Source organism: Prionailurus bengalensis, chromosome C2, assembly GCF_016509475.1.
Source record: "Prionailurus bengalensis isolate Pbe53 chromosome C2, Fcat_Pben_1.1_paternal_pri, whole genome shotgun sequence".
Lineage (NCBI taxonomy): Eukaryota > Metazoa > Chordata > Mammalia > Carnivora > Felidae > Prionailurus > Prionailurus bengalensis.
Genome location: NC_057350.1, coordinates 59,968,269 through 59,982,129, shown reverse-complemented (window position 1 = coordinate 59,982,129; position 13,861 = coordinate 59,968,269). Strand labels below are relative to the sequence as shown.

The window sequence follows — 13,861 nt, the reverse complement described above, 5'->3', positions numbered from 1 at the left end:
TAACAGGCAGAACGGAGCTTAATAGAGTCCATATTCATTGTAATGCAGTGAGATAGCTCAAGGCACCACTGCCCCTTCGGTCCAGTTTCATTCTTCTGCTTTCCTCTTTCTTTCTGGTTTTCCTCCCTTTTACTTTCTTTCTTCCTTTCAAAAGGAACGGCCCCCAGAGAGCTCTAACCTGGAGAGGTCTCAGCTGGCAGAAAGGCTGGGCTTTGGGGTTGGGAAGGACAGTGCTGGGGTGGGACGTGGAGTTGGTGGGGAGAAGGGAGAAGTGGGGCTCCCAGGGCGGTCGAGTGGGGAGAGAGGTGCGGCACCTGCAAGGGGACGCGTGCGCTGGCTAGAGTGTAAGAGAGCATGTGGTGGGTCGTGGGTAGACACGGCCCATCGGGGCCTTGGAGCAAAGAAACCTTCTCATTTATTCTGCCACCTACGCCTAGGTCTCCCAACATCACCCCAGTCTCTAATGCCAGTCAATTTAAGGTCATTAAAGCCAGTGGCATCTACCTCCCTGAGGTGTCAGGCCTTCGGCCAATTCCCGGCTCCCCACAGTTGCCTTGAAAAGTCACAGGCCACGCAATGGGATGAAACCACTTCAAAGATAAATAAATCCCTATAGGGGCAGAGGATCCACCAGCCTGCCATGCTGGGGCCCACCTCCTCCTCTGGCTGGCTGGCACTGAGGAAAAGGTGGCAGCTGTAGTCGGCCAGAGCCAAACTAGGGCATGCAGGGCCCTTTGCACTGGGGGAGCGGGCTCTCTAGCAGATTAAGCCTTGTCATAAGTATATCTGCTGGAAGTGAGACTTGGGAGTCCTGGAGAGCAGAAGTGATCCTTCCTCAACGCCTCCAAGGGAAGGAGGGCTGATAACGTGGGAGGGGAAAAGGACGCATTTCTCCCAGTTTCTTAGAAAAGGTAAAATCGGTAACCAGGACACAAGAAGTCCTCAAAGAGTAAAGCATCGGTTTCGTAAGTCGTGGAAGCCATTTGTCCTGTGACTGTAAAAGTCACAAATTTAAAATCAAGATAGAAAATAAAAGCAAAGAAAAGCTATCAAAACCTTCGTATACACCCCTATGGCTGAAACATTAGCCCTGTGGTGTCTAGCATGTAGAAAGAGACCAGTAAATGGTTGCTGAATGAAAAAAACACATATTTGCTCCTATAGTTTCACCACTGCTGACAGAGAACTTGAAACTCTTTATTTATCCAACTGATGACCACAATCAGGGTTCAGATGGGGAACAGTGCTTTAGCAGAAGCATAATGCTCCTAGCGAAGGTACAGCAATGCCATTGTGACAGTGCCACAGTGACGCCAGTATCTACCAGGAGGCCTTTTTGTTATCCACATCAACCAAATGCCACAGTCAGACAGGCTAAGTCACAGGAAACTTCTCAAGCAAGGCAGATACCGGTGCCGGTTGTGGTCTAGTTTTTGCCCTCCAAACCTGGTATCTTCCACTTGCCTTGCTCTTACCCCACTGAGATGCATCCAAAATCTGTGGTTTCCTGAGCTCAACCCAGGGGAGACCAACAGTAGGAAAGTACATAAAAGTCCTTACAATTTTTCTTTGCTTCTTTTAGCTTGATTTTAAGGCTATATTACCTAACAACCCTCCAAGAAATGGTACAGTGGGTACTTTAAGAGCCAAGGTACAATTTCAATTCCTGGCTAGAACACCTAAACAGCATGTGGTTATCTGAAATGCCAGCCTCAGCATCAAACCCATTTATATCCATGAGGGACCCATAAAGGTGATAATCCTTCTTCCCTGGGGACTCTACACCAGAGAAGGTGAAGACACGCAAAAGAACAGGGTTGTACAGGACTCAGAGCACTTATCCTCTCTACAGAGGAAGCCTGCCCCTCCCACTTCCTTTTTTCTGCATGGTTTCATTCCCAGTTGTTCGACCCCAACATACTGCATGTGTTACAGAGAGGTGCTCCACAGAAGAGCGAGTGGGGATGCCTGGAGCGTCACTGAAAGCCACTCCTGAAGCACTCTGGGAGCTCAGCAGAGCAGTCACGCTCTCCCCAGGCTTCCCTGCAATGGACACTCTGGTCAATAATCTTACCACTGACGTGCATGATGTGGTAAAGGCCAGAACGGCCACTCGGGGAAAGCGGAGACAGCTTCTCCGGTCTAGAACAAATACTTGCTTTTCATTTCACTGTTCAGAGGACACCCACTAGTTTGAGCATACACACATATATTCCACTTCACCTTCTCCTCCCATCTTTCCCATCTATGGTCAGTCATATGGATTCAAAGCAGCCACAGAGGGGCACCTGGGTGGCTCAGTTGGTTAAGCGTCCGACTCTTGATTTCAGCTCAGGTCATGACCTCATGGTCGTGGGAGCCACAGCGTGGAGCCTGCTTAAGACTCTCCCTCTCTCCCTCTGTGCCTCCCCCCACACACGTGCGTGCCCTCTCTTAAAAACAGAAAATAAAAATAAAGTACCAAAGGCAGCCAGAGAAACACAACACAAGCCGCATATGTCATTTACAATTTTCTAGTAGACACATTTTACATCAGGTGAAAATAACTTTTAATATCTTTCAACACAATATACCCCAAAGAGTATAATTTAAATAGGTAATATATAAATTAATAAGGTGTTTTATATTGTTTCATACTAAGTCTCCTAAACCTAGTGTGTATTTTATATTTACTACACATCCCAATTTGGACAACCCACATTTCAGGTGCTCAACAGTCACACGTAGTAAAGGCTACTCCTGGACACCACAGGCCTAGAGCCCTCCAGCTGGCTCCCTGACGCTCTCCTCCCCCCATCTAATCTGCCTCCCCATCGTCACCTACCTTCCTTCTAGAACATCAAGCTCAGCCAATCAGTAAAGATGATAAATGGGTAGCTACCACCCACTGAATACACAATTATGAATTGTGGCCTGTCTCCTCCAGGCCACACTTCATAATTCATCTAATTTGATATAATCCTCCCAATGGCCCTGTAAGGCCAGTATATATGATCAACACATTTTATAAATGAAGAAATTAAAACTCAGAGCGGTTACGTAGTTTGTCCAAGATTATACAGATGGTAAGTCAGTCAGGATTTGAACAGGTTCTAACTCTAAAACCCTTTTGGTTCTTTTCCCTCTAGTGCTTTAAATAAAGTATAGCAAAATAATTGATGGATTGTTATGCAGCCATTAAAATGGTAACTATAAAGGTCAAGCAGCAACATGAAAAATGTGTAAAGAATGTTAAGGGAAAAACATATCATTTTGTCATAAAACATGTAAGCAGTTGGGGGAGGCCTAGAAAGGAATAGGAAACACCAGCAGCTGATTTGAAAATGTGAAGGAAGTAGGAGTGATTTTTTCTCTTTTCAGGTTGGTTCAAAACAAAGCAACTAACAGACCCACTTTCCACAATTTCCTATCTAAGTATGATTAAATGAAGTCCAAACTCCTTCGCACAACCTTCCGGGTTCTTTGTAAGTGGGCTACAGTCAACCTTTTCCAGGTCTTCCTCCCACAAGCCCCCAAATCTGGGCAAGCTGCATTTTCACACTCTCTCTTCTAGCAAAACCACCTCCCCCTTCTCCCTTCATTGCATCAGGGGAATTCTTAATTGTCCTTCAAAACTTATTGCAAATGTCACCGTACGATGCCTCCAATGACTTCCACAGTGTTTTGCACATTATAACATTTCCATAATAATTTATGGATTTGATCATGTGTGCGTAATGTGCCTCTGATATCTACCCTCTGACCCGACTACAAACTTCCTGAAGGCAAGGATGTGTTAACTTTATCTTAGTAACCCTAGCATCCAGAAAACCTTTGGCACATCGCGGGGGCTCAGCCAATGTTTGCTAAACTGAAGGGTTTGTCCAGATTAGAAATTTGAGATTGAGAAGGACTGTTATCTGACCTTGGACCTATAGGAAAAATGCATACAGAAGGGTTATCAGTGGTGGGACCAAGGGGTTTTTCTACACGAAAAGGACTATAACCATGGCCCTTATTTCCCAAAACCAAATGGCCCTTAGAACAGTGTAGGCATCCCTGGAGGGGAGGGCCAAGTTGTTTGACAGAAGTCAGTGCCTCTGCAGACACTCCTATGGCTTGGGGTCTCATTCAAGAACCTTCTTGGTTTTCCTTATCTCTCTTCCCAAAACAAACACCCTACCAAGCTTGAGACATCTGGCTTCCTGCAGCCACTGAACTGCAAGGAATCTAATCTAGGAGGATATTGTGAGTAGGTAATATCTGGCCATTATCAATATGACCCTAACCTTGAGGCCAGGGTGGAAGGAGATAGGCATGGAGACATGGGAGAAGAAGAAATCAGAACACTGTTGAGTCAGAAAGAGAAGGATGGATTCGGGCCTGAAGAGAAAGCATGGGGAAGGGAGGAGGAACAAGAGCAGAGATGTGGGAAAGGCAGCTAAATGTGTTGAGCTCCAAGCCGGGTGCTGGGGGCTTCATGCATGTGATCAGTTTTAATCTTCACAACCCAGGGAGCGTTACTGTCCCCACTTTACAGATGGAGGGAGAGGTTATCAAAGCCCTTCTCAATGCTTTAGCACATTACGGTTTTAGGAGTCATCTCAAATTTTTATTATAGAATTGCTCTTCTGCTAAGTGATGATGTTGGGACTCAGCAAGATCAGGTACTAAGAAACCATGAGGCTGGGGTTTAGATATGAGCTGTGCCACTTCTCTCCCTTGGTAGACGGCAGCTTTGGGTAAAGTGCTTAATCACCGAGTCTCAGTTTACTCTCTGTGAACATGAAAATGTAAACACCTGCTTTTCTGAGCTGCTAAAAAGAGTTAATGAGATTGAGTGTGAAAGCAGCCTGGCATATAGCAATCACACAATAATTTGAGGGTGTCCTGGAACTTTTCTGCTGAAAGCCATTCACTGGAGGTCTAATTTCATACAGTAGCACTGCCACCGAGGGGGCTTTTCGATGAATGTTTTTTTTTTTTTTTCCTTTCAACGTTTATTTATTTTTGGGACAGAGAGAGACAGAGCATGAATGGGGGAGGGGCAGAGAGAGAGGGAGACACAGAATCGGAAACAGGCTCCAGGCTCTGAGCCATCAGCCCAGAGCCTGACGCGGGGCTCAAACTCACGGACCGCGAGATCGTGACCTGGCTGAAGTCGGACGCTTAACCGACTGCGCCACCCAGGCGCCCCTCGATGAATGTCCTTTAAGACTTAAAGATGTTGCATTTTAACAACTCCAGACACATGTGGTACCATCTCTGCTTGTTCCTTATAGGCTGTCCAAAATTAAGCAATGGCCTGATTTTGCTGCACTACACACACACATCACAAGTTCAAGAGATAGTCTCTGTTGGAAAATAGAAGCAGTAATACCTATATCCTATATAGTGTTTTACAGAGCTTCACAATAGCCCCGTGGGACAATAAATCTGTGGACAGTGCTATAGTGTTCTCAAGTTTCTGGCAAGACTTGGTTTCCAGCCTCTTATCCTCCATCCAACACTAGCCCACATTTACATCACTGAAGCTAATAACTGCTCCCCACCACCTCTCCCTCACCCTGTTTATGCCCTCTCTCTGCACTCTCTTGATGATGATAATGATGATAATGATCATAATTTCTCTGTAGTGTCTCTACATGTTCACAGAGAAAGGGGAAAAGATCCTCATCAGACAATAGGTCATTTGGGACAAGAAGTTACAAAGAAGTGTTTATAGAGAGGAAAACATTCCCCTGATCCCTCCTTCTAACCCCCCTCCCAGCCCCAGAAAGGAGCTCACCTCCAACCTCATCAGCAAGCGAACAAAGCCACAACAAAGCCACCTGCTCTTTTCCACCTACCTGTTTCTAATTACAGCCCAAGGCCAGGGCTATAGCCACACAGGTAAACAATGAAGTAAAATGGTAACATAGTGACTGGAGAGGAAACAGGAGCATCCACTCTCAAACTTTCTGGTGCTCATGGCAGACAAAAGAGTCAATGTAAAATGCATTAATTAGAGTCCAGATAGAAAGCACAAACAGGGTATATAAAACAAACCTGTTCCAGGACCTGAGCGCTGAAAGTAGATCTTAACTGCTTAATGTTCTCTCTTAGGAAAAAGGAAAAATGATCCCGTTTAAGCGATCAGTGTGTTAACACAAGCCTTACTACCTAAGGCCAGGACTCCACTCCATCTGAAAGCATCCACTGAAAGCAATGGAGCCCTCAGAACAGGAAGTATAATGCCTGCAAGCACACCAGAGAGCAAGCACTGCTCAGTCTGCACATACACAGAACCACAGAGACAGCATCTTCCCCGAATCATCAGGAGCAGTAGCAGGATTTGCCTCAGAAGCACAGAAAGACAAACGAGGGCATTCCACAGAACCATCGCGATCGCGCTAAGAGCAGGCAGTGCGGCTGGCAACCCCAAGTCACACCTGATGAGAAGTACAGTCCCTGGGGCAGAATTCAGGTCAGTTCGGCAAACCCCCACGGAGTACCCACTAGGTGCCACACACTGCCAGAGAGTGGAGGCAGCCTCCTACCCTTAAAGAACTTGGAACCCAGTCAACGTTCAGCTTTGACAACATCTTTCTATTACACCAAAATTAACATGCATCACGACCTCAGGAAAAGATCAAAGATAAACCATAGATTTTACTCAACACAGGCAAGGAACCAGACCCACTAACAAAGGCATTAGGGGATTGACAAAAGAAATGGGTCACACAGCTGAGCGTGCACATGTGCACGCACGCGCACATTCTCAGGCCCTGCTCAGTACAGAAGGTCAGTCCTCCAATAAAGCCCCTTTCTATCATCCATGTTTATTCCTAGCATAGTCCTAGAAGATCACAGTACATCAGCTAAGGTAGGATAGAGGCTTAGAGCTAACAGAGGTCAACAAGGATCTCTTAAGCCTCAGCTTTGTCACCGTCACCCCCCACAGTGTATCGTAACCTGTTTACAAGTCTCTCTTCTGGACACATAGTAGGTGCTCAGTGAATGTTTGATAAGCTATAAAGACCTACCTCCAAGGGCTTTTCCAAGTCCAACTATTGGATCCTTGGAGTCTGGCTCTGACGAACCCCCAAAGGTACTCTCACTGCAAAGCAGAACTTGCTTGAGTTGGGGAAGATGATGCTTGAGTGTCTGATATCCCTGTTCCCATCTCCCACCAGGATCTGGTCTGGGGTTCTTATTAAGTGGAGAAGGCAAGCATGACACAGATCTTTCCTGTGATGGCATCCAAGCATGAGGTGGGTGGGGGCCGGCTTGCCAAGGAGGAGGTGGGGCAGAAAATGTGAAGAGAAGTATGCACCTGAGGAAATGCTCTTCCGTTCAAGAGGCAGGTCCCCGGCACCCGCTGTGTGTCAGGCAGTGGTTTGGAACCCAGCTCTTATCCCCCTAGAGTCCTGCATTTCCCCTGTGCAAGTACCATCACACTATTTTCAGTCTGCCTGGCTACTAGAACAAAGGCTTCAGGGATCAGGAATGGTGAGGATATTCACAAGGGCACTGTCAATGCGTAAAATAGTGCCAGGTATTCAGCAAATACCTGTTGAGTGCACCAATAACCACCTGAGACACAAAGGACATGGCAGAGATAGGAAAGAACTCTAGTCATCTAGTCAAGGAGGGAGCTTTTCCTCAGTAGGAGAAGCTGGACATTTAGGAAGCTTTGGGGCTGAAAAGACTTTGATTTACTCTGCTAGGTGACATAATCACCACCAACTCCAATTTAGCTGTCAACTACAGTCCTTCTCCATACCCTCTCCTCCTGATGATTAGGCAACCAATGCCACCAGGTGCATATCCACACCCTCCACGTGACTCAAATCCAGACTCAGGTTCTGGGACCCAGAATGAATGACCATCAGGCTGCTGCTTCTTGGTCTATCTGGTTCCTGGTTCCTAGACTGATTCAACCAAATGCTGGGCAAGAGCAGCCCCAACCCCAACATACCAACACATACACTACGCTCTAACAGGCTCATGCGTGCTGACAGGAAATCCGAAGCGTTCAAATGAACAGCTAAGCCTCGGAGTAAAATAGCCAACCTTAGCTGAAGTCAGGGCCACGATGGGACATCAGGAGCTACCGGTCTATAGTTGGCATCTGACTGCACAGTGACAAGGACAAGGTCTCTCCTAGACTTTTCTGCGAGCCAGAAACTCTTACCCTGAACTTAGAAGGAATGACTTTGATGTAGGACAATAAAACCTATCACACACGGGGATGATGAAGAAAAAAACACATTAGTAAATAATCTAGAATAATGACTGGTACAAAGTAGTTGCTCAATAAGTGACAACCACTTATTAAATTTGAATAATTCCCTTTAGGGTTACTTTCCCTTTAGGAATTCCCCTTAAGAAAACTTTTCATTAGTCTGATCCTCATTGCAGATTTATCCCTCGTATCTCAACAAAGGAGTCTTACGAATAGGTAATATCTCAGGGGCCAGACACCCCCACTTGCTCTCTGGGCATATGCATTCACAACCTCTAAAACAGAGGTGCATACACACACATGTGTGCACACGTGTGCCCACACAGCAAACAACTCCAGTTCCAACTGGGAAGTGTGCTTCATAACCATGACAGTTTACTTTCTTTCCCATCTGACCTCATACAAACCCACTTTCTTCACCATTTCCTTGACCCCCAAATATACACATTTAGTCTGCAGCCCACCCCCACTTTTTCTCAATTACAAAGCTCTTTTAAATCACCTAAAATGTAAAATAAATACCCATCTGGAAACCTGAAGCACGCCTCGGTCCGTCTGTCAGTTCCTGCTTCTGCTGGAAGCCCCCTACTCCATCTCCAACTTGTAAAGCACAGTGGCCTCAGTGCAGGGCTGGCACATGCAGAGTAAGCAAACACATGGAGTCTTGCCAGCTGGGTCAGGCATCACTATTTATAGCAGGGGCAGAGAGTGGGGAATTGGAGCAGCGTGGTGAAGGGTCAGGAGCAGCGGGGGTGGGGATAATTCTAGCCTGCTGTTCCCGGGCTCCAACAGCTGCAAAGAGGATCCCCTGCCATTCCCAGGTGCAAGCCATCCTGGTATGACTAATCCCATCACCGCGCAGGCAGGAAACTGAACGTCTTTGAGGGCAGAGAGCCTGCTATCTTGCTCATGATTGTGTCCCCAGCATCTCAATGCTTGGCACATAGTAGGAGTGCAATCAGTATTTGCTGATTAAATGAATAGATGAGCTCCTTTCCTCCTGCCTACCCCAAAAGATTATGCCACAGAGGGAAGAGGGAAATAGGTGAAGGAGATGTTAGAGAGGAATGCCTAAAAGGGCACTTTTAAAACTACTGGATGTTAAAATGTGATAGAAAAAATAATCTAGGGGGGCACCTGGGTGGTTTAGTCGGTTAAGCATCCAACTTCGGCTCAGGTCATGATCTCATGGTTCATGAGTTTGAGCCCCGCATCAGGCTCTGTGCTGATAGCTCAGAGCCTGGAGCCTGCTTCGGATTCTGTGTCTCCCTCTCTCTCTGCCCCTCCCCGGCTCACACTCTGTCTGTCTCTCTGTCTCTCTCTCAAAAATAAATAAACATTAAAAAACCTTAAAAAAAAAAAAAAGAAGAATTTAGGGAAATGCTATGTTACGAAAAACTAATTAGCTTTCTTTTTTTACTACAGGCCTTTTCAGAGCCTTTAATATGCTGTTATGTATCATGAATCACCAAGAGGGGGATAGAGTATGCACTGAAGTCTGAACTCACTTAACCACAGGCCTGGACTTACATGACCACAGGCCCGGACTTAGTTGACCACACTACTCTTTTTTCTCAGAGTACCATTAGTGAGGAGAATTTCACCAAATATACTTTGGGAAATGCTGGCCTAAGAGGTTCCTGGAAGATATCCCAAAAGCAACTTGTAAAACAGCATGATTCCATTTTTGTAATTTAAAAAATTGCATTATGATATGTGGGGTATAGTTATTTGGAGGTCATGAGACACTTAAATGTTAACATCATTTATGTTTGAAGATTAGGGGATTTGTACTTTTTACATTAAATGTTTCAGAAATATTCAAAGTGGTTAGCTATGTAGTTATCACTTCTGTAATTCAAAAGATAAATTTGAAAAAAAAAAAAAAGCTATATCCAAGTAGGATGTGATCACTGCTATTTAATGTTCCCACAGGCCAAGGACTTCAATACCCAACAACCCCTTGGGCCATAAAAAGACTGCTCTTTGTCCCGTTGTCGTATCCAAAGAGATTCCTGTGTCTATCTCTAACAATCAACTCCTTTGGTTTGTAAGGTATCCACCAAGAAGTTAGTTTGCTGAAATTATCGTGTTGGGCACATGAACATTTCAAGACTCTCTTTTCCTCCTAAATTACTGATTTCCTAATTTAACTGATTTGTGAATGTAATCAAAATTCATTGAGATGTAGTAAATGGAACCTACCAGGTGTGTTGCAATATGAGATTAAGGCAGATATTTACAATTAGAAGAAATCATCAGTCAGTGTAAATCAAAGAAAAGTACTCGACCATCTGTTGAGTTACTCCATGTGGGACCGTGTACACATGCATTATCTTGTCTAACCTCTAAAAACCCTATCGAGTAGGCCGTACTTCCATCCCTATTCTACAGATGCAGTGATTGAGGCTTAGAGAGATTAAGCATCTTGCTCAGGCGAAGGCTTCAAAGCCAGGGGTTTTCTCCTTCCTCTGACTGTTGGGTCTTGATGTTCCTGGTCACTTCAAGCAGACAATGAGCCGTTTTCCAAAGAAGGAACTCAGAAAGGCTGGAAAAAGCCAAAGTCATTCTGAGTCGGAGTCATGCTCTAGCTACTATGTTTTCAGAGGGAGTGGTTTGGCAGGTCCCACACTGCACGCTGCTGCATCTGCCTCCTCCTGAAGACGCGTCGCCCCCAACCCCACTCAGAGTCAGCCCTGAGGTCTGAGTGCCTGAATCTCATCCAAAAGTTGGCAGCAGTGTTTTGGGTCTGGATCCAAGTTCTATGCACCAGCATGCAGCAAGAGATAATAAAACTCTTCCACTTCTTAATCTGGCCTCTCTCATCTTCCTCCTGTTGTTACACAAGCATTAGATCGAAGGTTGCCAACTCTGGCTGCACAGAAGAATCATCTGGGGACACTGAAACACACCAAGGCCTTGGAAGCACCTCACACAAATAAATATAAACCCACCGTGGAGGCGGGGGCAAGGCATCAGTATTTCCAACCTCCTTCCTGGAAACTATAAGGTGCAGCCAAGCTGGGGAACCACTGGGTGTTTCTGCCGTGGTTTGGGGGACCATTTTGATAAAGAATGTCTATCAGAAATGCCTTGGTTACATTAGATGCCGTCGTTGGAATTGAGCATTTTGTATAAAAATGTTCCTTACTAAATTATTTTAAAGAAATTCTTGTAATTTTTAAAGCTAATTTTTTTTTCAATTCCCAAAATTGAGTATCTTAATATATTTTTAAGGAATAAAACATTTTTGGGGCGCCTGGGTGGCTTGGTCGGCTAAGCGTCCGACTTCGGCTCAGGTCATGATCTCACCGTCTGTGAGTTTGAGCCCCGCGTCGGGCTCTGTGCTGACAGCTCAGAGCCTGGAGCCTGTTTCAGATTCTGTGTCTCCCTCTCTCTCTGCTCCTCCCCTGTTCATGCTCTGTCTCTCTCTGTCTCAAAAATAAATAAACGTTAAAAAAAAATTAAAAAACAAACAAAAAAAACATTTTCTCAAAGTTTCTCTTAGATTCCCTCAGATATTTTCTGGACTTTTAGATTCTTCACCCAGAAATAAAAACCCAAGGAGAGGCCACCACTGGGAAGAGCACCTACTTTGGGGGCCAAGAGAGCCTCCGCGGTAGAAAATGAGATTCAAACAGGTTCCTGGGCCACAGTAACCCTTGCCAGTCTGGGGCCATCACCACTACTTCTGGGGCCTGGGACGTTACCAGAAGACAGGAATTTTTCAAGCACAAGTGCATTCTAGTGCTTGCACATCGGAACCTGAAATAGCAGTGAGGACTCCCTTCACAAAGCAGAGCAGTCTCCCGGGGCTCACAGACCACTAGGAAGTGGGACAGGCGTTGACCATCCAGGGCTCCCACACCCACTTAACACCATACTGGACCAGAGGGTTCTGGCTCCACTGGAACTGTCTCCTTGATGTCCCAAAGGGTTAACAGCCTCTAGCTGCCGGCCTTCCCCAAAGAGGACAGGATTTTCAGTATGGTCCCTACCAGAGGAGGAGACAGCTCCCCACCCCAACCCCTCCCCCTCCACGGCCCACCCACTCCAGGAATGAAGCTGCTGCTGCCCAACATATACCCAGACTGGTTTCATCTCCTTCCAAATCCATCTTGTGTCTTAACTTCTGCCAAGAATAAAAATTAAAACACTAACACACACATCATGCGTGCATGGGAGGGGAGGACAGGGCTGGGAGCTTAAACTGAAAAAGAGCAGGCGGGGAGTGGGGCGGGGCAGGTCACTGATGAAAGTCAGGGCCTGGAGAGTTTCCCTGGGGTCTGCTGTAGGCCTTCGGAGGCCCCCCGCTGGCTACACCCAGGGTTGGATCTGAGAGGGACGTGTTTGCAGCATCTGCCCTCATGTTCCTCCAACACCCCATTTCCTATCCACTGACGTCCCCAGCCCTGCCCAGAGGGGTACAGAGCCACGGAGCTGCCCAGCACTGCGAAGGCTGGAAGTGGACTCCATTCCCCACACTCGAAGGAACCCTGTTCCTTGCCAACTCCACAGTAAATAACACAGCACTTGGACTGACACGCAGGCCTGGTGGTGCAGGCGGCTTGTGGGCTGTTTGTGGCCACCCAGAGAAACGGGTCTGGGGCTGGAGCCTCCGTTCCCAGAGCCCGCTCCACCACACCCACAGCCCTCGGGCTCCAGATTCCGGGGGCCAGGCAGAGAGAAGCCTCAGTCCAGCTCTCTCGTGTTGTTTCTTGTTGCTGCATTCTTCTTTCCCTCTTCCTAGGCAAAAGCAGGAGCCCCTTCCCTCTAGAATGATGATGTCTAACCCTCCACACGCTCAGGATTCCCCAGGTTCAGATAATCATGTCTTATCCAATTCTGAATCCTACCATCCGCCCACTTTGGGTGAAGTGCTCCCCAAACGGTGAACTAAGCACTCACATGACTTGCACCTGCCCAGATGGAAGCCCCCCTCCCTCCCTGTCTCGCGGAATGACTTGTCTTACAAGTCAGTCAATGTTTACTGAACACCCATTTGATCCTAGGTCCTCAGAATCCAGAGATAAAGTTCGGGCTCGAAGAGCTCAGCATCTGGTAGGAAGTCACACAGAAGCATCTCAGAGCCCACGGGACAACTGGGAATCATACTTGATTGCCCCAGGCTGGTGTTCCTTCCTTTCCCCACCACTGTGAGGCGGGTGGGGACACTGGATCACACACATCTTCTCGAAAGAGCAATCTTGTGGCACCCATCCTTGTCCCATCTGGCACAGAGGATAGTCATGAAAGCAAACTAAAGCACCTCTTTGTCCTGAAAACGGTGACGATCTAGATGACGGGTAGATGGGGTCCATGATATGATTCTTTCCGCTTTTGTGTGCTTGAGTTTTAAATAAACAAGTAATAATGAAACTTGTTTTTTTTTTTTCCCAAAGGATAACTAGAACTTCTCAAACCTTCCCAACCCCACACTAACTTCCAGGAACCGCCCCCCCGCCCCCCCACCTAGCCACTAACCTCCCAATGTCCTCTTGGTTTAACCAAACAGCATTTTCAAAAGCAGGTGTCAGGGAGTGCTCAGGTTCTGGTGGGGGAGGGTTGTTCTTTTTGACCTTGAAAGTCTCCCCAGTATTGGGCCAAAGAGGCAGCCCCATCCCTGAAAGGGGACCGCTGGCCACAGCCATGGGA

The 13,861-nt window shown here is 46.7% G+C and overlaps 1 protein-coding gene across 1 annotated transcript in view; it reads right to left on the bottom strand.

Moving 5' to 3' along the window:
- The window catches only part of LOC122490979, a 44,191-nt gene that overhangs the window by 7,838 nt on the left and 22,492 nt on the right, over positions 1–13,861 (bottom strand). Inside the window, exon 6 of the mRNA XM_043593286.1 lies at positions 7,005–7,078. Within this exon, the coding sequence (XP_043449221.1) occupies positions 7,029–7,078 (50 nt within the window). The 3' untranslated portion in view covers positions 7,005–7,028. The remainder of the gene's footprint in view (positions 1–7,004; positions 7,079–13,861) is intronic.